This window comes from Oryx dammah, unplaced genomic scaffold (assembly GCF_014754425.2).
Source record: "Oryx dammah isolate SB20612 unplaced genomic scaffold, SCBI_Odam_1.1 HiC_scaffold_25, whole genome shotgun sequence".
In the NCBI taxonomy this organism is placed as follows: domain Eukaryota; kingdom Metazoa; phylum Chordata; class Mammalia; order Artiodactyla; family Bovidae; genus Oryx; species Oryx dammah.
In genome coordinates this window covers 87,185,519-87,210,552 of record NW_024070209.1, presented here as the reverse complement: position 1 = coordinate 87,210,552, position 25,034 = coordinate 87,185,519, and the positions used below count along the sequence as shown (strand labels likewise).

Below are 25,034 nucleotides of genomic sequence, written 5' to 3'. Positions count from 1 at the left end.
CTTCCCCTCTGAATTTTGAGTTTTGAGGTCAAAACTGAAAGAGACTAATATGCAGACTCTGTTCACTCTTTAAATCTTGCTCTTTATTGTTCCCTAAGAGTTTTATGTCTCTTGATCTTTGCCCTCCGATTAGATGACAAACTCTGAGGTCCTTCACCCATTTTGAGAGGCAGTGTGGTTTAATGGGTATCAGAATGCCAAAGGCCAAGTGGGTGGTGCTGCTCAGAAAGTCACTGGGAGTGTCGTTTACTATTCTGAGCCTCAGTTGCTGTACTTGTAAAATGAGAACGTTAATATTTCATAAGCCTGAGATAACACAGAAAAGTGAGAGACGTGATTCTGGACATACACGGTGAGGCAGGTGCAAATGTACTTCTTGTGTGTTCCTTGCAGTGGCCAGCATGGAGGCTGGCAGATACACAGTACGTGCTGGTAGCACTCATTTGTATATTGTTATGTTTCTCCTATAGGTTCTTACACTGTCCTCTTAGTGCAGGAGAGATAAACTTATAATCCTACTTTTCTAAAATCCTTTTTAAAATTTGGAGTATAGTTGCTTTACATCCCGTGTCAGTTTCTGCTGTACAGCAGAGTGATTGGGAAATTTAGATCAACAGATTGCTTCCTTGAAATGAACGTAGGTTTAATTAATAAGGGTTTCCCAGGTAGCTCAGGTGGTAAAGAATCTGCCCACCACGTGGGAGACCTGGGTCATATGTATACATATATCCCCTCTTTTTTGGATTTCCTTCCCATTTAGGTCACTGCAGAGCACCGAGTAGAGTTTAAGCTTGCAGTTTTAGCTGTAAACAGGATTTATATAGATTTTTGTATATAGAAGGGGAGGCAGTTGAGATGTCTCGGAGCAACCAGCTGTGCTATTTACAGCCTGTGAGCAAAGAATGGTTTTTAGCACCTGAGTGCATATCTACCCAGTAACCTCAGGATTGTCTCTCGGCCTGCAAAAGCTTTTAATATTTCTCTCTGGCTTTTAGGAAAAGTTTGCCGACCCTTGTCTCAGAGCAGTGGTTCTGACATGTGAGAGCATGCCAGAACCCCTTGCAGGTCTTGTTAAAGCCTAGGCTGCTGGTCTCTGCCTTCATGAGTTTCTGGCTCAGTCAGTCCAGGGTGGGCCCTGAGTATTTTCCACATGAATGAGTTCCTAGGTGATGCTGAAGCTGCTGGTCTTGCGAATACACCCCACCCCCACTTTAAACATTGGATCATGTCCCCGTATATGCAAAACAATAATTTTCTCGCACAATAACAAGTATATTATGTTTGCTCCCAGTTTCCAATAACAACACAGCTAGATGTATTTTCTAGATTGTCTTGTGTACAGGTTTACAAAAGCAGTTACGATGATGATTTGTTGAGAAACTGTTTCCACAGTAATCTTTCCCACCTAAAATAGACTGCTATCTGACCTCTTAAAAAAAAACAGTTCATATTTATTCTAATCCTTTCTTAGTCTAGACTTTTTGCAATCTCTTTCTCAGCTCTTGGGTGCTTTTTTTCCTCTCTGGGAAGTTGACGCCAACCTTCTTCAGCTGTTTGACATATCAGTGGGTGGAAAATTCATCTTTATTGAAAAGGAAGCAACAGAAGATTTTCATTTTCACTTCTCTAGAATTCCTCTAGCTTAAAAGCTTGATGGAGCTATTTTTACTGAGAGTGAGATATTCCTTCTTTACCCTTAGTCTGAACATCCTAGAGAAATTGGCACATCCTTGAAATGAAAAATACAAAGAAAGAAACACTAATTTTTCTTCAGACCCTTATCATCTACTACCTACAAAAGAAAATGAGAGTTCAACTTTGTTTCTCTGTTATTTGCAATGCTAAAAAGAATGTGGCTGTTAACACAGAGAATTAATTTTTTTACCATATCATAATTAGGATAGAACAATTCAAAAATATACGTAATTATTTAAGAAGTGAAATGTAATATGCATTAAGCAGGTACTATATCTGGCATATTTTCCACTTGTTACATGAGAAAATAAGTTATAATCCTCAGTGTTTGTTAAGAATAAGGTGAAACTGGTATTTTGTTACTTTGTTGTGGCATTGAGAACTGGAGCATGGAGTTTTTAGAAAGAAATTTGGCCATGCATATCAAGAAAAAAGGGAGGCACTGACTCATTGGAAAAGACCCTGATATGAAAGATTGAAGGCAAAAGGAGAGAAGGGCGGCAGAGGATGAGATGGTTAGATAGCATCAGTGAGTCAGTGAACATGAGTTTGAGCAAACTCCAGGAGATAGTGAAGGACAGGGAAGCCTGGTGTGCTGCAGTCCATGGGGTCACAAAGAGTCAGATGCAACTTCGTGACTGAACAACAACTACATCAAGAAAAATAAAATCATTTTTGGGGAAAGGCACAGAGATGCTCCTTGCATTACCTATCAACGTGAAAACCTGAAAGCCTCCTATAACTAAGTCAGAATATAGCTCTTTGATGGAATAATGGTTAAATAGCAACATGAAGACGGAGAAGGCAATGGCACCCCACTCCAGTACTCTTGCCTGGAAAATCCCATGGACGGCGGAGCCTGGTAGGCTGCAGTCCATGGGGTCGCTAAGAGTCGGACACGACTGAGCGGCTTCACTTTCACTTTTCACTTTCATGCATTGGAGAGGGCAATGGCAACCCACTCCAGTGTTCTTGCCTGGAGAATCCCAGGGACGGGGGAGCCTGGTGAGCTGCCATCTCTGGGGTTGCACAGAGTTGGACACGACTGAAGCAACTTAGCAGCAGCAGCAGCAACATGAAGAAAAATGCTTATGGTGAAACTTTCAGACAATAAAACTGAGGCTACAAAATATGTGTATACCATTATCTGTGATTTGAAAAAGAATAGATTGTAACACATGATGATAAAGCGAAGAAAGTACATCTGTTGAAGTACTTTTATAAATTTAAGAATGGAAGCAATAATAATAATAATCTGCCACTGATACATACAAAGTGTCTTTTATAGGCCAAACCCTCTTCTGAATAAATACATTGAGTCCTCGCACTATGAGTTAGGTACCATCATAACTCCATTGTAGATGAGGTCCCTGAGCCGAAGAGGGGTGACTGACCGGGGCTGTGCAGCTGACACTTAGAGGAGCTGAGATTCAAAACCAGGTCTGCTTCCCAGTCTCTCCTGTGACCATGGCAACCTGGAGACACTGCCTGGGGCACAGGGGAGATGGGGTGATGGGGTGCCGGGGGGAAACGCTGGGCAGTAATGCCGTGGGGGCGTCCTAGACCTCATCCGGCTGAGCCGGAGCGGCTCTGATGAAAAACCTCCCAGTGGTCTGGTTGGTCACACGCTCGCTGTGAGCCTGCACGTGACCGGCGTGCCAGAGGTGAGCACAAGTGACCTTCAGGAAGTGTGCAGGTAGTGGCCCCACTGTTGAGTTGTTAGAGCAGCTCTCTAAGAGGAGACCCACATGAGAGCCAGAACCCCGTGGTGGTAGAGGGGGGACGTGGGAAGGACCTGGGATGTCTTCACTTGCAGGGGCGTGGTGGGGAACAGAGTGTGCATCTGAAGGCTTTCTTGGAATGAGGAAGTGAGAGGATTCCCTGCCCTTCTCTCTGCGGTAGTTTCAAGATAGCAGGTTTTGACTCAGGTCTGAGGGAGAAGTTAGCTGGGGGCTCAGCCCCGGCCAGGGTGAGCTGGTTGTCGAAAGGGCTCCAGCAGAGAGAGGACTGGCAGGTGGCCTGGTGTCTCTAGGGCAGTTTAAGGGGGAGCTGGAGTCGTGTACTTGAAGACCTTGAGGTGTCTTCCAGGGGCAAGGCTCTGAGCTCCTAGTTGTCTCTTCTCTGCTGGCTAAGAACAGTGACTGGAATTTAGATGGCTAATTTGTGGAATCCCAGCAACTGTGATCAACATATTAATCATGGAAGGATAGCACGTCTGAAGGAAGACTAAGATCTGTGACTTAATGTCCCAAGTATTAACATGAATCGTGTGGTTTGTACATAATAAGGTATGATCACACATAATTAAATATATGAAATTAAAAGACGCTTACTCCTTGGAAGAAAAGTTATGACCAACCTAGATAGCATATTCAAAAGCAGAGGCATTACTTTGCCAACAAAGGTCCAGCTAGCCAAGGCTATGGTTTTTCCTGTGGTCATGTATGGATGTGAGAGTTGGACTGTGAAGAAGGCTGAGCGCCAAAGAATTGATGCTTTTGAACTGTGGTGTTGGAGAAGACTCTTGAGAGTCCCTTGGACTGCAAGGAGATCCAACCAGTCCATTCTGAAGGAGATCAGCCCTGGGATTTCTTTGGAGGGAATGATGCTGAAGCTGAAACTCCAGTACTTTGGCTACTTCATGTGAAGAGTTGACTCATTGGAAAAGACTCTGATGCTGAGAGGGATTGGAGGCAGGAGGAGAAGGGGACGACCGAGGATGAGATGGCTGGATGGCATCACTGACTTGATGGACGTGAGTCTGAGTGAACTCTGGGAGTTGGTGATAGACAGGGAGGCCTGGCGTGCTGCAATTCATGGGGTCGCAAAGAGTTGGACACGACTGAGCGACTGAACTGAACTGACTGAACATGGTCATATTTTGGGGGTAGGGAATTTATGCTGGTCTAAGCTAGGGCTCTTTTACCTGGTGTGTTGGGTCTATGGACAGGCCTAAAGGGTCCGTGCATCCCAAAATTTGTATGAAAAATTATGTCAGGATACCTTTTCCTGAAGAGAGAATCTGCAACGTTCTACTGATTTTTATTGTACGTCATCCAGTCCGTTGGACTGCAAGGAGATCAAACCCGTCAGTCTTAAAGGAAACCAACCCTGAATATTCACTGGAAAGAACTGAAGCTGAAGCTCCAATACCTTGGCCACCTGATGCAAAGAGCCAACTCATTAGAAAAGACCCTGAGGCTGGGAAAGATTGAGGGCAGGAGGAGAAGGGGACGACAGAAGATGAAATGGTTGAATGGCATCACCAACTCAATGGACATGAGTTTGAACAAGCTCCGGGAGATGGTGAAAGACAGGGAAGCCTGGCATGCTGCAGTCCATGGGGTTGCAGAGTCGGACACGCAAAGAGCGACTGAACAACAACAGCTGGTAGATAGGTCTCAATTTCTTGCCCCCTCCCCACCTCCCCAACCCCGGGTGTGCTGCTGCACGAATTTTATACAGAGGTGACTGGGGTTGTGTTCAGTTAGTTGCACAGACTCCAAGTGTCATTTTAAAATTGTTATTTATTTATTTAGCTGCACCACTTATCGTGAGGGATCATAGTTCCTCAACCAAGAGTCAAACTGACGCTTCCACTGGACCACCAGGGAATTCCCCCCAAGTGTCATTTTGTCGTCATTAATATAGGGCAGGATCAAAGAATATCAGGTGATCACGGACAACAGTTGGCACATTTTAATCGCTCACACCGTGACCTTCTGGACTGACTATTGGCTTCCTGTGCCAGACATCTGCAGCGGTGACATCCAAAGGTCTCTATAACGTCAGAGGGGACACCCCAGGGAACTCTTGATGAAAATGAGTTCCGTGTGAAGTTTTGAAAGGAGGGGCCTGGTGTGTTGGAGAGAGCAGAGGAAGTGGTGAGACCCAGGGGCGAGGCTGTCTTTCCAGATGCATGTACGCCTGGCTTGAGCGGGACCCAGAGGGCTGGTGGGAGAGAATAGGAGTTCTCACCAAACCCTCCTGGTGGCAGGTGCTTGTGTCTCATCAGAGACGATGCAGGTACTCAGGCCAGCTTGCAGAGGCTGCGTCTGTCATGTCAGCTGGTCCAGGAGAAGCTGGTATAGAAAGATGGATTCTGGTCATCTCAGAGGCACAGAGAGCCAGGGTCAGTGAGCTGCTGTAGCCGGCATTTCAGATTTCTCTCTTATTTATTCCTTGCATTATTATCTGATGATAAAGATAATATGAGTTTAGTTTAGAGCATTTAAAAAAATCCAGAAAAGCAGTGGATCAAAGTCAGGGTCCAGTGCATGCCCACCTGTCTGAGATGGGAGGGGCTGGGCTGTACGCCTAGTCTGAGGTTCCCAGGCTGTGACCCTGGCCAGTCAGAATTGCCACCTGGCCCCCACAGACTGTCTCCTCCTCCAAGAAATGCCCCTTCGAGGAGGACGCGGCAATGCCCAGGAAAGCACTGGCTTGTACCAGCTGCCAGGTACCGAGCACCTGCTCTTTTAACACCACATTAGCATTTTGATGTTCTTTCCTTTCAGCCTTTTGCCTACGTTTTACATTTTTAAAAAATTGAGATGAAATATATAGTTCTGTGTCCTTCCTTTTTTTAACTTGGCATTCTATCCCAACCATATTCCTACATCATGATGTTGAAAGCTTACATAATATTCCATTTTATAAGAGATACTCTTAACCATTTCCATATCGCTCAAGCTTCATGCAGCTTCAGCTTATCAGTGGTTCTCTATATACATCTCTAAGCACTGGATTATTTCTTTAGGATAAATTTCTAAAAATAGGAGGGAATGAAAGACAACAACATTTGAAAAACTTTTCATGCATATTACCAAATTGTGAATGGAAAGATTGTTATCTGGGATGACTCCAGAAATAAACGTTCTAAAAATGGTTTTCTCCCATGGGGTGTTCAGAGGGTTGAGATTCTGTTAAGCAGAGGGGATTATCTTTGACTCCGGGAAATTGCTTTCCCATGTGCTGCCGAGAGTCAGATCTGAAACCAGGTTACGTGCAGGGCCCATGGCTTGAGGGGAAGTGACCTGGCCTCCTTGCCATTGAGTTGTGCAGGCTTTCCTGATGATAGTTGTGGCTCACATTTGAATGTTAATCATCCTCTAGGTAGGGTTTTATGAAGCTGTGACTGTAGAGAATGTGTTTCTCTCCTAAAATGCACCCTTGGTGGAGCTGTCTGTGTGGATGCTGGGTGTGTGCAGTATCTGCTTGGATTTGCTTCCGCCTGAACTGTGAGTGGCCGGTGGGCTGGAGGGTCCCAGTCAAGGGGATCACAGACAGTCTGCCTTCTCCCACCCCCACCCACACCCCCATTTCTCTTTAGTCAGGGCCTTTGGAACGTTGGGTCACCGGTGCATGTGCTTGGCCTGGAGGACTGTAGCACATGCCCGTGTTAGCCTAGAGCCAGGAATAGTGACTATGTGACGAGCAAATGAAGAAACGTTTCCCCGTGTACTTGGGGGGACTTGGGAGGACCAGGCACTGGGAAAGCTGAATTCTAGTTCTCTAGCTGCATCAAACTAGCTTGTGTGAAGCTGAGCAAGTCAGCGCCCTCTCTGAGTTTTGGTGTCATCGTCTGTGCAGAGGGGGTCTCTGTCCTGGGTTTCTTTTCAGGATCCTCTAGACTGTCAAGACCCCAGGAGTGGCCCTGGGTGGGTGGGACAGTGAGGCCAGTGATCTCCTGAGATGGCCTTGCATCAGGAGCTGGGTGCTGGCGGGCACTTGCAAACTGGGACAGCGGTCACAGCCTCTGCACACACGGGGCCCCTCGGCCATTCCCCTGGGGTCAGTACCTTCCTATTCCTGCTCGTCTCTCTTGAAATTCCTACCTGACCTGGAGCCGCAGCTCAAATGACCCCTTCTTGGCGTCTCTGAACCGCCAGCCCCAGGATGTCACAGGCCATCACACATAGTTTGGTGCATCTGTCCCTGGACGTAGTCACACGTGTCTCTGTCACACCGTCACAGCCCGGCGAGGGGCAGACACTCCCAGAGACGTGAATGTGGTGGAGGTGAGTTGGCTGCAGGACCCTTCTTGTCCTTTGGTAGCACTAGGCAGGCAGTTGGCTTCCCCGACATGCTGTGGTCCATCCAGTGGGAGTAAAAAGGCTGCCTTTTTTCCTTTTGGATCCAACATTTTGCTTGAATGGCATGCACTGGGCCTTCTCCTTGGTATCAGTGTTTAAACTGACATAAGTAAACTAAAAGGCACACAGCAAGGCCCAGTCTTTACCCCTAAACACACTGTGTGCACCTGTTTGCTTGCCTCACGGCAGCTCTTCCTGCAAGAGTCTCTGCAAGAGTCCCCTTTGACAGATCGGTGGAGGGTCTGACCTTGGTGCAGTATGGTGGGGGAGGTGGGAGGGCTGCCAGCCGGGGGAAAACTGGGGTCTCACCTGCTGTGGTCTCAGGGATTCACTTTCTCATCCTCCCAAGCCCCTCCCGCATCAGAGTTTCTTGGCCCTGGATCGTGAATGAGAACCAGTGAAGATGCAGCTGAGCAAGGAGGAGGTGGGGGAGTGAGCTCTTCTGAGAGGGACAGCCTTCACAGTGCTCTAAATAGGAGATGAGAGACCCAGGTTGGGCTCTTTCCAGAAACTTGATTCCCAAGCCATTTATTTTAGGTTCCTATTTTAAATTTAGTTTTGGCAAAAGAAAAATAAAGCAGCTCAATGACTTTCTCTAGTAGGAACATCTCAAACTTTGGGTGATGTGGACCAGTAGGCCAGACAGACAATACATTATGTGTGAAGAGTTTACTGTCCTGATGGTGGGCACCAGGCCCAGCTGTTTCAGGGAGACCCAGAAACGCACGGGCTGTGGTCATTTTTCAAGAAGCTTTTCAAGTGTGTTTGCAAGAAGAGAAATTGGGCTTAAAAATACCAACTAGATCAGTTTGTGAAGAGGTTCCCACTGACCTAAGCTGGGACAGTTTTGCACATCAGAAGATAGTGATTGCAGTGGATCAGAACGCTTTAAATATAAATACATGAGGTGATGGTGACAGTGATGGTCCAGAACACTCATTAATCATCGGGATTGCTGGGATCAGCACATTATTTTGAAGGTTTAAAAGGGAAAGAATTTTTATTTAAAAAAGTGACCTATACCAGATGGTCAATTAAAAGGCCCAGAAGGAGGAATGAAAGGAAGTACGTCTGTCCTTCCTGGCCTTGCTGGCTGTTTATCCTCTGTGCCGGGTTGGTCGACTATCCCTGGAGAGAAGGCAGCATCCTTTCTCCCAAGGTTGTCCCAGGCTGGGGGCAGCCTGCATGAACAGAGGATGGACTTGACCCCTGACCCACCTCCTTGTTTGATCTCGGGCAGATCATATAGGCCCTCTGAACGCTACTTCACTCAGCAGATAACAAGGGATGCTCCAGCTGGTACCATGTAGTATCATTAGGTTTAACTGAACGAAAGGCTTGTGGGCCACTTAACTGCCTTGACTGAAAAATGACACCCCCTCTCCCCGCTCACCCAGAGCAGCTGTGAGGGTCCAGGTGTGTTGTGAAGGCAGCACGTGGCTCCCGAGGTGACTGTATCCTCCGAGTTCCTGTCTCTCTCAATGGGAGCAGGGGCGGGTGGGTGGCGATGGTGACATCAGCCCCAGACATCTGCTGGTGGCTGCCACACCCTTGTAGACACCATGTCTTGACCGCCAGTTTTGAAACAGTTACAAAACGGTGTGTGGTTTGAAAGGACCTGCCCCTCACTGTTGGCCATGCGTTTTAGAATTATAGGGTAAAGGAGGAGTAACTGATCTGCCTCTGAAATGGAATTTAACGAAATCTAAGACTTGCTTGCCTTTGGCTTTGGGAAGGTAAGCTATTTTTAGAATGGCCCGCACAGCAGGGAGACCTCAAATGGGCTTTGGGGTCAGGCAGACTCGGGTTTGCACCCCAGTTCAGCCACTTTCTGCCCTGCTTCCGTGGACAGCTTCCTTGACCTCCTTAAGTCCCCGTTCCCTTGCAGCGTTGTGAGAAGTCATGCATGTCACCTGTAAGTTGTTGTGAGGTCTGGAAGAGCTGCGGATGTTGTTTGTGCTCAATGTATATGACATCTGTGCTACTCCTAACCATTGTCACGGCTGCTGGGCGTGTGCTGGGTGTGGGTGAGCTGGATCCTCCCCTTTTCTTTGATTCTTCCTTCTTGTGAGTGTCTCACAGCATGTCTTTGTCCTTCACATGGCCCTTACTGTAGCCCATGAGAGTAAATGCATGTGCTCCCAGGTCATCTGTGTTTACTGGGAGGCACAGACTCCAAGGTCTGGACCTGCTAAGGGCTCTTCCAGCTTTACTGCCTGTTCAGCACAGGGTAGGGGGTGTGTGTGTGTGTGTTCGCACGGTGTGTGTGTGTGTGTGTGTGTGTGTGTGTTGCTGAGTATAGTCTTAGAAAAGAAAGTGAAACTCGCTCAGTCGTGTCCAACTCTTTGCGACCCTGTGGACTGTAGCCCACCAGGCTCCTCCATCCATGGGATTCTCCAGTCAAGAATACTGGAGTGGGTTGCCATTTCCTTCTCCAGGGGATCTTCCTGACCCAGGGATCGAACCTGGGTCTCCTGCATTGCAGGCAGACGCTTTACCGTCTGAGTCACCAGGGAAGCCCACAGATACATATAATGCATCCAGAACTCTCAGGCTCTTTTCTAGCATAGAAGATAGTCATAATAGAAAGAAGGAAAAGGTCCAAAGTGGTAGAATTAGTGTTCTCTTGTCTTTGTTAGATACTCAGGGGAATTCCATAAGGCACCCGCATGCCCCCGATGAAGGCCGAGGGCATGGTGCCCGCCGGCATGTGGATGGGTGCACCATCACTGGATCCTGGGGTCCAGCTCGGGCCCAGGGCTACCTTCCATGAGCACATGTCCCCTCTGGCTCCCAGCACTGCTGATGGTGGTCCCGTTTCCCTGAGGAGGACTTTGGGGGGGCCACAGGCAGTTTTTCAGGATCCATTCTTTGGTGAAGGAGCTGTAGTACGGGGCTTTCTGTGGTCACCTGGCAGCCCTGGGCCATCCTCCTTGTGAGGCAGCAGTCTGGAGACGTGGCTGGCCTTGCCTCGTGTGGTTCACGTGCAGGCTGACATGCCCGCCCACCCGCCCTGATATACCTGTAGAGTTGTGTCACGTTTCTCACTGGAGCCGTGGAGGAACAGAACTCAAGTGTCCATGCCAGGAGGCTGTTTTGTTAGACTGGTGGGGTCATTTAAAAATGCTGGCCCTGAAGTGAGAGCTCACGTCCAGCCACATTGGCTAACCAGAATTCCATGTCCCCTTCCCACCCTGCTTCTAACCCTGAGACGGGACTCTGGCTTCTGCAATTTGACAAGGATCCGTGTATGATTTTGATGTCCCATGGGGCCTGGGACCCACAGAGTTGGAGACTCAGAACCCAGGCTTTTCAAGCACTAAGCTACTACTGCCTTGGAGCCTAATGGTGGTAAAACACCTTCAGATGGGTGACCACGGTTTGCTTTTTTCATTCAAACAACATATATGTGGTCTTACATCTCAAGCACAAAGATGAATAAGACTTAGTCCCTCCCCTGTAAGCACATGGTTTGTTGGGAACCACGCTTACCAGGTGGTTGCATGCTTACCATGCTGAGTGCAAGGCCAGGTCGGTGTTGAGGACATGGGCAGGGGCATGGAAGGCCTGGAGAGGAGGGCAGGGCCCCCGGGCAGAGGGCATGTCATGAAGAGGGGTGCCCCGGCCTGTGCTCCAAGGACTGTGGCTCGTCTGTGTGGCAGGAGAAGCCAGGGTGTGTGGCTGGCTGAGTGTCCTAACAGAGGCTAGGTTCCAGGAGAGGACTAGGGCTATGGGCTACGAGTCCTGCAATCATGTGGGCCATGAGGGGTGGAGGGGGCATCGCCTTGGGATTTCATCGCATCAGTTAGAGATTGTGGGGCCATGGGGGGAGGTCCCCTTGGGATATCATCGCATCATCTGGATACCGTGGGAGTTGTGTGAGGCGCCTCCCTCCTGGTCATCCTGCTTGTTCTTTGGGGTCTGTTGCTGGCGCGATTGGGGGCTTCCCTGGTGGCTCAAGTGGTAAAGAATCCTCCTGCCAATGTAGGAGACACGAGTTTGATCCCTGGGTCAGGAAGATAACCTCAAGGAGGAAATGCAACCCGCTTGAGTATTCTTGCCTGGGAAATACCATGGACAGAGGAGCCTGGTGAGTTACATGCAGTCCATAGGGTCGCAGAGTCAGACGCAACTGAGCACGCACACACGCTGGTCCGACGGGTGGTTGTTGGGACAGCAGTTATTTCTGTCCCTGGTGCAACTTGACTTTTCTCAGATTTTCAGGCTTTTAACATGTCCAGTTTCGCTCACACGTCAGGACCTGGCGGAGGGTGGGCCAGGAGTGTCGATGCCCTGACCGTGCCTCTCCCGTTCCTGTTACAGCGCATGTGGAAAACGAGGAGCAGTACACACAGGCACTGGAGAAGTTTGGGGGCAACTGCGTGTGCAGAGATGACCCGGACCTGGGGAGCGCGTTCCTCAAGTTCTCAGTGTTTACAAAGGAGCTGACGGCGCTGTTCAAAAACCTGGTGAGTGTCGTGAGCGTGTGTGGTGAACAGGTGGTGCAGGAAGCTCCCGCCCGGAAGGGGGCTCCATAGACGGTAATTGAGGTTTGTCTGATGAACGAGGAATACCTTTCCTACCTGCCACAGTACCTAAAAGAATTATACTTTCTATGTACATTAGGTCACTTTGGAATAATTTTAGAATTGTAATTTTTACTCTGGTGAGACTTTTTTAAAATTTAACTCGGCATTTTACAGGTGCACAGCTGAGGCTCAAAGTGGATAAATGCGTTCATCTTCTTAAGGGGCTCTGAGTTAAATTTTCAGAAGTGTCTTAACTGGATAGAGTAAGCCTGTTTCTGGTGATTAGAGTAGGTATTTAAACTTCCAGTATTTAATAGATATGTTTCAAACTCGTCTTACACAGGAAGGTAACCTTTAATCAAAGCCCAGAAATTACCGTGAATATTTAAAGGCCATTCATGCTCCCAAATGCAGAACCTAAGAAAAAAGCTCACTTTTTAAAGCAAATGGAAGTACGGACTGAGTAGTTCCTGCCTGTGGTAGGTGCTGGGTAAAACGGGGTGAATGGGTTCTTTCTTGTGCTTGGCAGCCCTGTGTCATCCCCGTTATGGGAGCTGAATTCTGAAGAAGTGGGCAGCCTGAGAGGGAGGGGGTGTGTGACCCTTTGGACAGTTTCTTCCACGAGGGGAATGTACTCGGGGATGGTCCTGGCATCTCTTTCCTGTTTTTCTCTCCTTGGCTTCTCCCAGAGGTCATGGACAACCAGACCAGGTCAAGAACTCAATAATGCTTTCTGTGTAGGTCACAAACAACAGCGTCTTTTTCATTCGTCCTGTCAGCAAGCTCATAACAAGTGAGAAACGAGCTCCTCCTCCTTGCAGTGGTGATGGTGGCCAGTTTGGACATCTGGGCTTGGAAGGGCAGAAACAAGGGACCACAGCGTGGGGGTTAATAGCCAGGAGGGGAAGAGGACCAGACCGTTAACGGCTCTCCTGGTCTCTCTCCGTGTCTTCACTCGTGAACTGTTTCCGCTGGAAATGGTAAGAGTGAAAAGCTGTTGCTGTGCTGAAGTTCTTTACTTGGGTTAATCTGGAGTCTCTTGGGGCTCTTGTCAAGTTTGCCTCCCATTTGTCATGTGACAGGCTGATGGCACGCAGACCATACGTACTCCGCGCCCCCCTTCCAGCCCCGCTCCCTCCCCGGACACGGGCACTTGGCTTGTTAGGGCCTCACCGCTGAGTCACAGGGGATCTTTTCTTCCCTTCCCCCACCCTCTCAACTGGAGAAACTGCACAGTCCCAGGGAAGTTCTCTTTAGACGCTGACATGCGGGGGGTCTTCTAGTGTAAAACCAGCCTGCGGACTAATCCCCCAAGCCCGTAATCCCCCAGCCCCTCGGGAGGTAAGCCCCTTTCTGTCTCACTGAGCTGCCAGCCAGCTGCCACATGCCTCCCTCTTAAATATGAATGAACTGCCCCCAGAATCAAACAGACCAAAATAAACAGAAGGAAGATCTGAGGGGGGAACCGACAGTGCAAAGAACAGAAGATAACGTTAAAGAAGCTACATTTAATTTCTCGAGAAATCGGAAGGGAGAGTGGGATACAGCTTGTTGTTAAAGAGGGGGAGACGGTTAACGTAGGAAAATGTGACATTGGAAATCCTACGAGAAGGGATAGAGTAAGACAGGTCTCTTAAAAATAGATCAAAAGGACCAACCAGGACCAAAAGGTGGGGGACCAGTTAAAGGATGGGTCGAGGATTAATCCTCAAGGTCCATTGTCCAACTGACAGGCGTTTTACAGACAGAGAATAGGAGAGAGAGGAGCACAACCAAGTGAAAGACCGTTCCTGAAACTAGATGGAAGGGCCCAGGGCAGTGAGGGAAAGGACCTGCCCACCCCAAGGCATTCCCTGTGAAATGGTGAAAGACCTTAAATGCCTTCAGAAAGCACACACAGGATTAAGCATCACGATGGCACTGGCTGTCTCAACAGTAACCCTGGAAACTTTGAAAGGTCTGGAACGTTGCTGCTAAAATCCTGGGGACCATAGTCTAACCTTAATGAGGCCCAGCACCTGAGCATGAACGTAGACTTAAGAGATGTTTCAGACATGCAAAGCTCCCAAGCTTCATTTCTCTGAAACTCCTAGAGGTTGTGCTTGAGCATCGTGAAGAGGGAAGCCAAAAAAGAGGAAGATGTGTGAGTCAGGGACCAGGATCCAACCAGAAAAAAAGCAGTGAAAGGGGTCCCACGAGGACGGAGAAGGGGAAAAGTCAGCGCCGTGACTGAGCGGGCGGCATGGAGGCAGGAAAGGAAGGCCAGGGGCCAGGGTCTGTCCCCCACTGCAAGCAGCCAGCCCTGGGTCTTCTTTCAGCTCATCTCCACTCAGGTTTTCTCAGCTGTGAGATGGAGATGATGACGCCATGCCTAGTTTTGTTAGGAGCACAGCCAGTTGCTTTTGCACATCTTAGCTTATTTTATCCTTGTAGCAATCCCATAAGGTGAGTCAGTATTGTCCCCACTTTGTAGGTTAGGTAACTGGAGCCCTGCTGGTTTAAAGAGCTCATCTCCCTCCCGGCAGCTCGTAGTTCTTGCCAGCCTTTGGACGTGCGCCTCCAGGTGTAGACGAGCCCACCTGCATCGATCCAGATGGTGGACTCCTACGTGAAGTAGCTTGTCCTCAGCTTTAACATGAGCAGCTGCACAGTTAGACAAAAGCAGCCCCTCTGTTTCTTGATCTTCTGCAAAACTAAAAGCAGAGCAGGGCCTGGACATTGTGACGGGTACACTGTCATGTGGGGCCACTACCCCATGGTTCTGCCATCCCGGGCACATCAGAACCCCTGCCAGGGACAGTTGGGAGTCACATCTGGGTCTTAAAACCCCAATCCCATGCCCTTTCCCCTTGGTATTTAAAGGAATTTAGGCCCCTTGTCACCTCCTTGGGAGGAAAAAGGGACAGAACAAAAGGGAAGGCAATGCCGGGAATAATGTGGCATAAAGACAGGCCCCTGGGTTTTACTACTGCAGCCACAAGGCACCAGACACCGCCGCTGCCTCATCCTAAAATGGGTGAGAAAACCACCCCGCCTCACCTGGCCAGCATCAGGACAACGGGGATCAGTGGGAAGGGCTGTTGGTAAATTAGAAACCCAGCACACAGGTGTCATGTCTGTGTTACTGTGGTCAGGTAACTTACTACAGGGCTTCCCTGGTGGCTCAGATGGTAAAGAATCTGTCTGCAATGCAGGAGACATGGGTTCGATCCCTGGGTCAGGAAGATCCCCTGGAGAAGGGAATGGCAACCCCCTCCAGCATTCTTGCCTGGAGAATTCCATGTACAGAGGACCCTGATCGGCTATATAGCCCATGGGGTTGCAAAAGAGTCAGACACGACTGAGTGACTGAGCAAAAGCAATTTACTACAGTTCGGACAGCAGTAGCTCTGAGTCCAGGTGCATAACTGTCATTTTGGTTTTTACTTTTTACTCGCCTGTTTCCAAACAGATATCTTATTTGTGTGCAAATTCACATTCCCAGGCCAGGTGCCCCTGGCAAGGTTGGTGCTGCAGGTCTGTGGCCTTAAGGACGCCAAGGGACTGCTTCTAAGAAGCTATCACTGAGAGTGAGCTGCTTATAGGAGAATTCTCCTTTTTTGGTATTTTGTATACCATTCTTACTCCTATTTTGGTCAGATCTGTTCTATCTCTTGTATTAAAAGCCTGGCTTATGCTTTTCTCAGGCATTCAAAAACCATTTCAGTTCCACATGGCCAAGAGCCTCAGTTTTACCTCCTCGTCCAGAAAGAATAATAATTACCACCTACCTGCTCTTCAGGATGAAAGAATGTTTATAAAGCAGTTAGAACATCTCCCAGAGAAAAACTAACTTAATATAGAGTGATGATTTTGTTACTAATGGTGAAATTCTCACCTTCAGAGAGGCTATGAATTCTCTCTGCAGTAATGCAGGAGAACGCAAAAAGCAAGGTTGCCCCCAGAAATGTAACAGGTGTGAAGTCAGGCTGGTGATAAAGTCAGCCCAGTCTCCTGTGTTCCTGGAAAGGTCTTCCAGGGCTGTTTCAGTGTTACGACGGGGCCTTCTGAATGCATTTGACTCAGTTCTAATCAGACGGATGAACCTAGAGACTATTTTACAGAGTGAAGTCAGTCAGAAAGAGAAAGACAAATACTGTTTATTAATGCATATATATGGAATCTAGAAAGAGGGTACTGACGAGCCTGTTTTCAGGGCAGAGGTGGAGACACAGACATAGAGAACAGAGTTGTGAGCACCGGGGGGTGGAAGGAGAGGGTGGGATGAATTGAGAGAGTAGTATTGAAACACATACGTTACCACGTGTAAAATTAGAGAGCCGCTGGAAATTTGCTGTATGGCGCAGGTGGCTCAAGCAGTGCTCTCTGACAACCCAGGGGGTGGGCTGGGCTGGGAGGTGGGAGGGAAGTTCAAGAGGGAGGGCCCATAGGTATACCAGTGACTGATTTATACTGATGTTTGGCAGAAGCCAGGGCTTCCCCGGTGGCTCAGTGGGAAAGAATCCGCCTGCAATGCAGGAGACTTGGGTTTGATCTCTGGGTCGGGAAGATCCCCTGGAGGAGGGCACGGCAGCTCACTCACTCCAGTCCTCTTTCCAGAAGCTGGACTGAGGAGCTCTCAGTCCTCTTTCCTCTCATGGACTGAGGAGCCTGGCAGGCTACAGTCCATAAGGTCACAGAGAGTCGGACATGGCTGCCTGAGCACGCACGCAACGTGGCAGAAGCCAGCACGATGTTGTAAAGCCGTGTTCCTCCAATTAAAAATAATTTTTTAAATAAGTGGCCTTTTAGTGAAGGGCTGAGTGAAAGGACAGAGTTCCTGAAAGTTCAGTTGCAGGTATGTCGTGTCCAGCTCTGTTTTCAGAGAATGGCTCATGAAATATCTACCCTCAGATCATAAACCTGCCCCAGGTGAGAGCATGGCCCAGGACAGAGCTCCAGGGTGAGAGCTGACAGTGGCCCAGGGGCTGAGGAATTTCACTTCACTCACATAGAAAGAGGAACCTAAAGTCCCACTGACCAACGTGTACGGAAGTTAAAAAAAATTTTTTTAAACACACGATTGGAGTTAGAAGACATTGATAGCCACAGAGCAAAGAGCTAGTAAGGTTGCTGAGGAGAGTGTGGCTTTGTCCCTGTGATGCGGCAGGGCCCGACAGGGAGGCCTGAGGCAGCAGATGCTGATTCTCCATGATAACAAAGCTCATCACGTTTTGCTCAACGTGGAGCTCACTTAAGCAGAGGCTCTCAGCCTCAGTGATCCCATAAACTTCCTCCTGTTTTTGTGTCTACTGAAAACGTCTTACATTCTTTCTCTTCTTAAAGCATTTTTAAAAATTGCAATAGAGTTAATTTACAATGTTGTGTTAGTTTCAGTGTGTAGCAGAGTGAGCCAGTTATACAGGTATATTCTTTTTCAGATTCTTTTCCTTTGTAGGTTATTATATGACTTTGACTATAGTTCCCTGTACAGCAGGTGCCTGTTGTTCCTGTGTTTTATCTATAGTGTGTGTGTGTTAATTCCAAACTCCAAATGTGCCCCTGTCCCCGCTGTCTCCTCTGATAACCGTAAGTTTGCTTTCTGTGTCTGTTTTTCATTTGTTTTTAAATGTCCTACAGTATTTATTCAGCAGGGGCATTGATCGTAATTTCATCTTTAGAGGAGGAAGGTTTACCGTTGTCTCAGTTCAGTTCAGTCGCTCAGTCATGTCCGACTCTTTGTGACCCCATGGACTGCAGCACTCCATGTCCACATCGCGAACTCCTGGAGTTTACTCAAACTCATGTCCATTGAGTCAGTGATGCCATCAAACCATCTCATCCTCTGTCATTCCCTTCTCCTCCCACCTTCAATCTCTCCCAGCATCAGGGTCTTTTCCAATGTGTCAGTTCTTCATATCAGGTGGCCAAAGGATTGGAGTTTCAGCTTCAACATCAGTCCTTCCAATGAATATTCAGGACTGATCTTCTTTAGGGTGGACTTGTTGGATCTCCTTGCAGTCCAAGGGACTCTCAAGAGTCTTCTCCAACACCACAGTACAAAAGCATCAGTTCTTCACCACTCAGCTTTCTTTATAGTCCAACTCTCACATCCATACGTGACTACTGGAAAAACCATAGCTTTGACTAGACAGACCTTTGTTGGCAAAGTAATGTTGTACAGTTGTCTAGGGCATAAATTAAGGAGCTGCGCTGAGCTTTAGAGAAACCTCCCAGTGCCTGGTACCTGCTGCGTAGGAGTAACTGCCCTTAGACTGGTGTCAGACTGTCAGATTTCCATTTTCAAGGTCTGTTTTTTTTTTTTTTTTTTTTAATATCCTGACACTGCCCCGCTAATTGCTGGTCTCCACCTCTCTTAGTGCCTGCTTCCCCAGCACTGTGAGCTGGAGAATGCCATGACCAGCTGCTTAGGTTGTACACAGAGTAGGAGTCTGTGAGCCTTGAGTGGGAGGGCTTGAAGGCTGGGGCTTCCCTAGGGGAACAGAGTTCTGATGGACCTACTGACAGTGATGTTGGACACCTTAAACCTCTACTGTGAATGATTTTTGTCTGGCCTGATGATATATGCTTGGAAATTCTTTTTACTGAAGAAGACTCTTGAGAGTGCCTTGGACAGCAAGGAGATCAAACCAGCCAATCCTGAAGGAAATCAACCCTGAATATTCATTGGAAGGAAACATGCTGAAGCTGAAGCTTCAATGCTTTGGCCACCTGATGCGAAGAGCCGACTCGTTGGAAAAGACCCTGGTTGATGGGAAAGGTTGAAGACAGAAGGAGAGGGCAACAGAGGATGAGATGGTTGGATGGCATCACCGACTCAATGGACGTGAGTTTGAACAAGCTCCAGGAGATGGGGAAGGACAGGGAAGCCTGGCGTTCTGCAGTCCATGGTATTGTCGAGTCGGACACAACTGAATGACTGAACGAGACCACCACAAGACTTCAGCAGCGCAAGCTGTTTCCTATACTTACAGATTTCTGACCCAAATGAGAGCATGTCCTTAGTTGGACCAAAACAACAAAAGCAGTAAGGCTACTTGCTGTCAGAGCCCATGTTTGGTTGTAGCACAGACACTACTGTGTATACGCATTGTACTTCAATTCTTTTTTTTTTTTTTCCCAGAAAGGCAGGGCCACTTCATTGTAACTCCTATGGTACACTGACTCCTCAAGGTCAGAGAAGGTGGGAAAAGCCCTGGAGAGGCAGGCCCAGGAGGAGAGCTCAGCTGAGAAGAGTGAGTGATTGCCTGTTGCGGGCACCCAGTTCCCCAGGCAGGAAGCACTCACTGCTCCCATCAGGGCTACTTTTATTAGGATGCTCTGTGGGCTGACCCAGCCCTGTACAAATGTCGCGGAGGCTTGAGGTGCGACCTCGGAAGGTGTCGAGGTGACTCTCACGGCCTCAGGTGCTTGGGTCCTCGGTAGAGGTGGGCGGGGGTTCTGGGGGCTATCCCAGGGTCCATCCACGTTGAGGCCCTTCGCCAAGTTCATGAACACATCCCTTCCCTTAAAAGTGAAGTGTCTGACTCTTTGTGACCCCATGGACTGTAGACTGCCATGCTCCTCCGACCATGGGGTTTTCCAGGCCAAACATTACTGGAGCAGGTTGCCATTTCTTTCTCCAGGGGATCTTCCTGACCCAGGGATCAAACCCCTGTCTCCTGCATTGCACACAGTCTTTACCCCTGGAGCCATCAGGGAAGCCCTCTTTAAACCTAAAATTTGACAAGCTACATCAGTACTTTTGTACATTGTAAATTCTGGTTTACAAAGCTCTTGGACATCATTTGTTTCATTTGCCATCCCCAGAATCCTTGTCTTGCCCTCAGAGAGCCCTAGCCTTGCACTCAAGTGGAGTCACCTGGAGCTACTTAGACATGCAGGACCCCACCCCCCACCCCCAGACCCTTGTCTGCTAGGCCTGCCGAACTCCATTTTCCCGGGGCACAAATCAGCCCATTCAAGTCTGAGAAACATCGCCTGAGAACAGAAATTCTCAAAGTATGGTCCATGGACCAGCAGCAGCAGCATCTGGAACTAGTTAAAAGACACAGGCCCCACGTACACCTACTGAATCGTGGTTCTCGAGCTTCACCCAGTGACAGCCCCTGAACAGCTGCTAGAACACTCTCTGCTGGGCACCGTCTCCCAGAGTTCACCCTCCATTCGCATTTCTAATCAGTCTTGGTGACACTGAGCTTGGTGTCGGAACCAGCTGTGCTAAGGACAGCCCAGTGGACCACTTCCCATCTTCCCCTGGGGAGACTGAGGCCAGGATGCCAGAGTGTACACTCGGCCGCATGTCCACCCTTAAGTTCTCAGAGTTGATGCATTGGAAAAGGTGCTTTTGTTTTTGGTGATAGCTTAACTCAGCAACTTTAACATCACATGGGTTTTAGAAGACGCTGTGGGTTGATGAGTCCTGGGCTTTTCTCTGCCAGCCCCCGTACCTCTCAGAGCTGACCACACAGCTGTAGGTGGGCTGCGGTGGGTCCTTTCGTCATCTGCTCCCCAGTGAAAGAGGGTTGCTGTTTTCTCTGCACTTAGAACCTGAAAGATCAAAGCGGAGTGACTGCCAGAGACACAGCGCTAAAGGCAGAAACCAGGTCAGCTGTCTCCCCCCTTTCTTGTGTGAAAGTTGCCAGTGTTTTTGGCAGCTGCCTGGTTTTGATCTTTCAGTTTGCGTTAAACACTCAGGGACTGCGTGGGCTCCCCGTCTCCCTTTTTAATTAAACAAACCATCAGAGTGACTCTGCTGCCAAGAACCAGGCCTGGGCGCGTGTATGCATGAGGGCCCCATGTGAGAGAGCGAGCAAGACACTGCGTGGTGTGTGCACGCATGTGCACGCGTGGTAGGCCTGCGGCAATGTTTTCACCAGTCCCTGGGGAGAGATCACCAATAATGAAAGTGGCCTAGATGGTTTTCCTGTGTGTCTCTGAGGAACTCCTCTGTGGACTGGAAATAGGGAACCCCGATGTAGACGGCACGTCGTGGAGGGTGGGCACCTCCCGGGGGAGCAGGTGTTTGGCCTTCCAACCCAGGGATGGAACCCAGATGTCCTGCATCACAGGCGGGTTCTCTGCTATCTGAGCTACCAGGGAAGGAAGCCCTTTGTAAGATCTGTAGCAGCTCCCAGACTGGAAAGAACTCAGAAACCTGTCAGCAGGTGTGTGGATAAGCCAGGTGATGGAAAACTGTTCCGCAGGAATGGGAGGGAGCCACTGATGCAACCACACTGATGGCTCTCAAAGCAAGGATGAAAGAAGCCGGCAGAAAGCAGTGCACGGTGTAGGATTTGACGTATGTGAAGCCCTGGAAAATGCAGGTTACTCTGTGAAGACAGAAGCAGATCAGCTGTTGCCTGGAGACTGGAGATGGAGGAATGAGCAGCTGGGAGGTAGGGATTGCAGAAAGGCCCTGGAGGTGACGGGTGCATTCACTATCTGGATTTGGGCAGTGGTTTTCTGGATGCGTGTATGCATCATACCTCAGAGCTGCTTACCGTTTTCTTGAGGTTGCTCATGTAAAGCATTGCTGTCCACCGGAACCATGTGTCGATGGACATGGTCTGCATTAGCTCTATCCAGTATCAGAAACCACTCACCACCCGTGGCTCTTGTGCACCTGAAACATGCTAGCACAGCTGAGGAACTCAGTTTCTAACTTGATTGAGTTTTAAGCCACTTCAGTTTGGATGGGCCTGTGTAGCTAGTGTCTGTTGTACTGGACTGCACAGGTGTAAAGCCTTTCCTACTACTGTAACACACCCTGCATGCACACACACAGACTCTCTCCCTCCCTCCCTGCCCCAGGTCTCAGGCTCCAGCTCCTGGAGAAGACTTCGCAGCTCCAGGCAGGTGCAGCCTGTTTCCTCTGTGCATGTCCTTGGCTCATGCCAAAGCCTCTGCTAGGAATGCCCTTGTTTGAAGCAGTGAGGTCTGAGGTCTTTGCAGCTCTCCGCCCTCCCACACAGAGGCACTGCGGGGTCCTGAGCACGTGTGAACAGGTGTTTGCCCTTCTTTGAAATCTTGACCTCCTTAACTCTGTGATTTCCAGTAGTCATGTATGGGTGTGAGAGTTAGACTAAAAAGAAAGATGAGCACCAAAGAATGGATGCTTTTGAACTGTGGTTGTTGGAGAGGGCTCTTGAGAATCCCTTAAACTGCAAGGAGATGCAACCAGTCCATCCTAAAGGAAGTTAGTCCTGAATATCTATCGGAAGGACTAATGTTGAAGCTGAAGCTCCAATCCTTTGGCCACCTGATGTGAAGAACTGACTCACTGGGAAAGACCCTGATGCTGGGAAAGATGGAAGGCAGGAGAAGAAGGGGACGACAGAGGATGAGATGGTTGCATGGCATCACCAACTCAATGGACATGAGTTTGAGTAAACTCTGGGAGCTCGTGATGGACAGAGAGGCCTGATGTGCTGCAGTCCATATGGTCTCAAAGAGTTGGACGCGACTGAACTGAACTGAACTCTGTGATTGAGCAGCATTTGCTCAAGTTAAAAAGAAAACAAAACCCCACAGATCCCAGTGTCATCATTTCAGTCTCTGCTTTCTCATAGATTAGGCATATTAAAATAAGCTTACGTGACACAGCTACATTTCAGGTAAGGCTCTTTAGCCATGTTTTATATATGGCCTTTTAAGGAAACACTGATTGTCCCAGAAGAGTTGGCCACTATGAAGGGTTTTTGAGGAGAGCCCTTAAAAGACCTGTTCTTTTCTAGACTCAAAAGCCAAGAAGATTCTGCCCAGCAGCTTTTCTGTCCTGAGTCATCTTGTTGTTTGTTGTTCAGCTGCTAAGTCATTTGGACTCTTTGCAACCCCATGAACTGCAGCACGCCAGGCTTTCCTGTCCTTCACCATCTCCTGGAGCTTACCAACTCATGGCCATAGAGTTGATGATGCCATCCAACCATCTCATCCTCTGTCGTCCCCTTCTCTTGCCCTCAGTCTTGCCCAGCATCAGGGTCTTTTCCAATGAGTCAGTTCTTTGCATCGGGTGGCCAAAGTATTGGAGTTTTAGTTTCAGCATCAGTCCTTCCAGGGGGTATTCAGGACTGATCTCCTTTAGGATGGACTGGTTGGATCTCCTTGCAGTCCAAGGCTCTTCTCTTTGCTGCTCCTGAGAATAGCGTGCTGAGATGTTAGAATCCTTTCTAGCTTCAGGCTTCCGGATGGATCCCCAGGGCAGCACAGGTGTACTCATTGTCCAAGTCAGGAAGGAGGATGCTTGTGGGGTCCTGGGGGTCAGGCTGGGACCAGGGGTGGAGCTTTGCCTGGCTCAGCAGCTGCTGGTGACCAGTGATGAGCTGAAGGAGCAGCTGAGACCTTGCCCCTGTGTCAGGGGATGTGTTGGGGCGGGAGTGGATTTTAGAATATGAAAGTGGCAAAGCTAGGGCCGAAGAATTTTGAGACCAAAACATAACAATTAGGAAGAAGCCATGTGGAAAGATGGCTGCTGTCTGGCTGTATTCCCCCACTGCCTCCATCTCCTTGTCTGTGTCTGCTGATCAGCTGTGATGTTACCGAGGCTGCCCTTGGTCTCTGATAGCCTGTCTGCCTGTCTCTCCACGACTGACTCATTCTTCTCCTTCTGAGATTACAGACATTTGATCACTTATCAGTTCTTCCTGTCAAGACATATCCAAGGGAACCCAGGAAAAGGGGAGACAGAGAAGGGGAAGACTGTTTAAGATTGCCTATGTGCTCTCGGTGTTAGATCGTACTTACTAGCAGCGATTGAGAGTCATAATTTATACTCAGATCGAGCTTGGTGTTTCAGAAAAGCCATTTTACTTACACTTGTTAAAACTATGTCAGAAAAGTCAGAGGATAAGAGAAAGCCCAGTGCTTGCTTGGTGCTAAGGAAAATATTTGCGTTGGGTCGCCCAGGGGTAGTTTTAATTCTTCCCATAGATCATAATGGTTGCATTGCTGGGAAGTTGAGGCTGGAGCCATTGAGCACAACGTATGTGCAGTGAGCCCTTGGCTGTGGTTTTCACCTCTCGTGGCCGGAATGGGGATGGTTTGTTCAGCTGTGGACATGAGACTGAGGGACAGCTCTGGTACAGGCTGTCCGAGGGAGGCCCGGAGCTGGTCCTTCCTGTGCTGGGCCCAGACAGGACACCTGGGCTCTGCACACGGTTCAGGGCCCAGGCGGAGACTAGGACCAATCATTTCCTGGATACTCACGCTGAGTCACTGTGTGTTGTTCAGGTTGCGTATGAGAGCAGGTAGACTCAAAGGGCCGGAGAAGGCAATGGCACCCCATTCCAGTACTCTTGCCTGGAAAATCCCATGGATGGAGGAGCCTGGTAGGCTGCAGTCTATGGGGTCGCTGAGGGTTGGACACTACTGAGCAACTTCACTTTCACTTTTCACTTTCATGCATTGGAGAAGGAAATGGCAACCCACTCCAGTGTTCTTGCCTGGAGAATCCCAGGGACGGGGGAGCCTGGTGGGCGGGCTGCCGTCTATGGGGTCGCACAGAGTCGGACACGACTGACGCAACTTAGCAGCAGCAGCAGATGCAAAGGGCAGGCAGAGGCTAGAGCCGGGAGTGCGGGTGGGGTGCTTTGCTAGTGGCAGTTCTGCATATGTTCATAACAGTTTCTTCTTTAAAAAAGGAAAAGCAGCTTTACAAGCTGTACTGTATATCATAAAATTCACCCGTTCCGTTTCTACAAGTCAGAGATTTCTTGTA

At 48.9% G+C, this 25,034-nt stretch overlaps 1 protein-coding gene across 4 annotated transcripts in view; it reads left to right on the top strand.

Annotated features, from left to right (window-relative positions):
- The window catches only part of ASAP2 (ArfGAP with SH3 domain, ankyrin repeat and PH domain 2), a 156,203-nt gene that overhangs the window by 53,868 nt on the left and 77,301 nt on the right, over window positions 1-25,034 (top strand). For all 4 annotated transcript variants that reach the window (XM_040224953.1, XM_040224954.1, XM_040224956.1 and 1 more), the window contains exon 3: window positions 12,114-12,259. In XM_040224953.1, coding sequence (XP_040080887.1) covers window positions 12,114-12,259 — 146 coding nt within the window. The remainder of the gene's footprint in view (window positions 1-12,113; window positions 12,260-25,034) is intronic.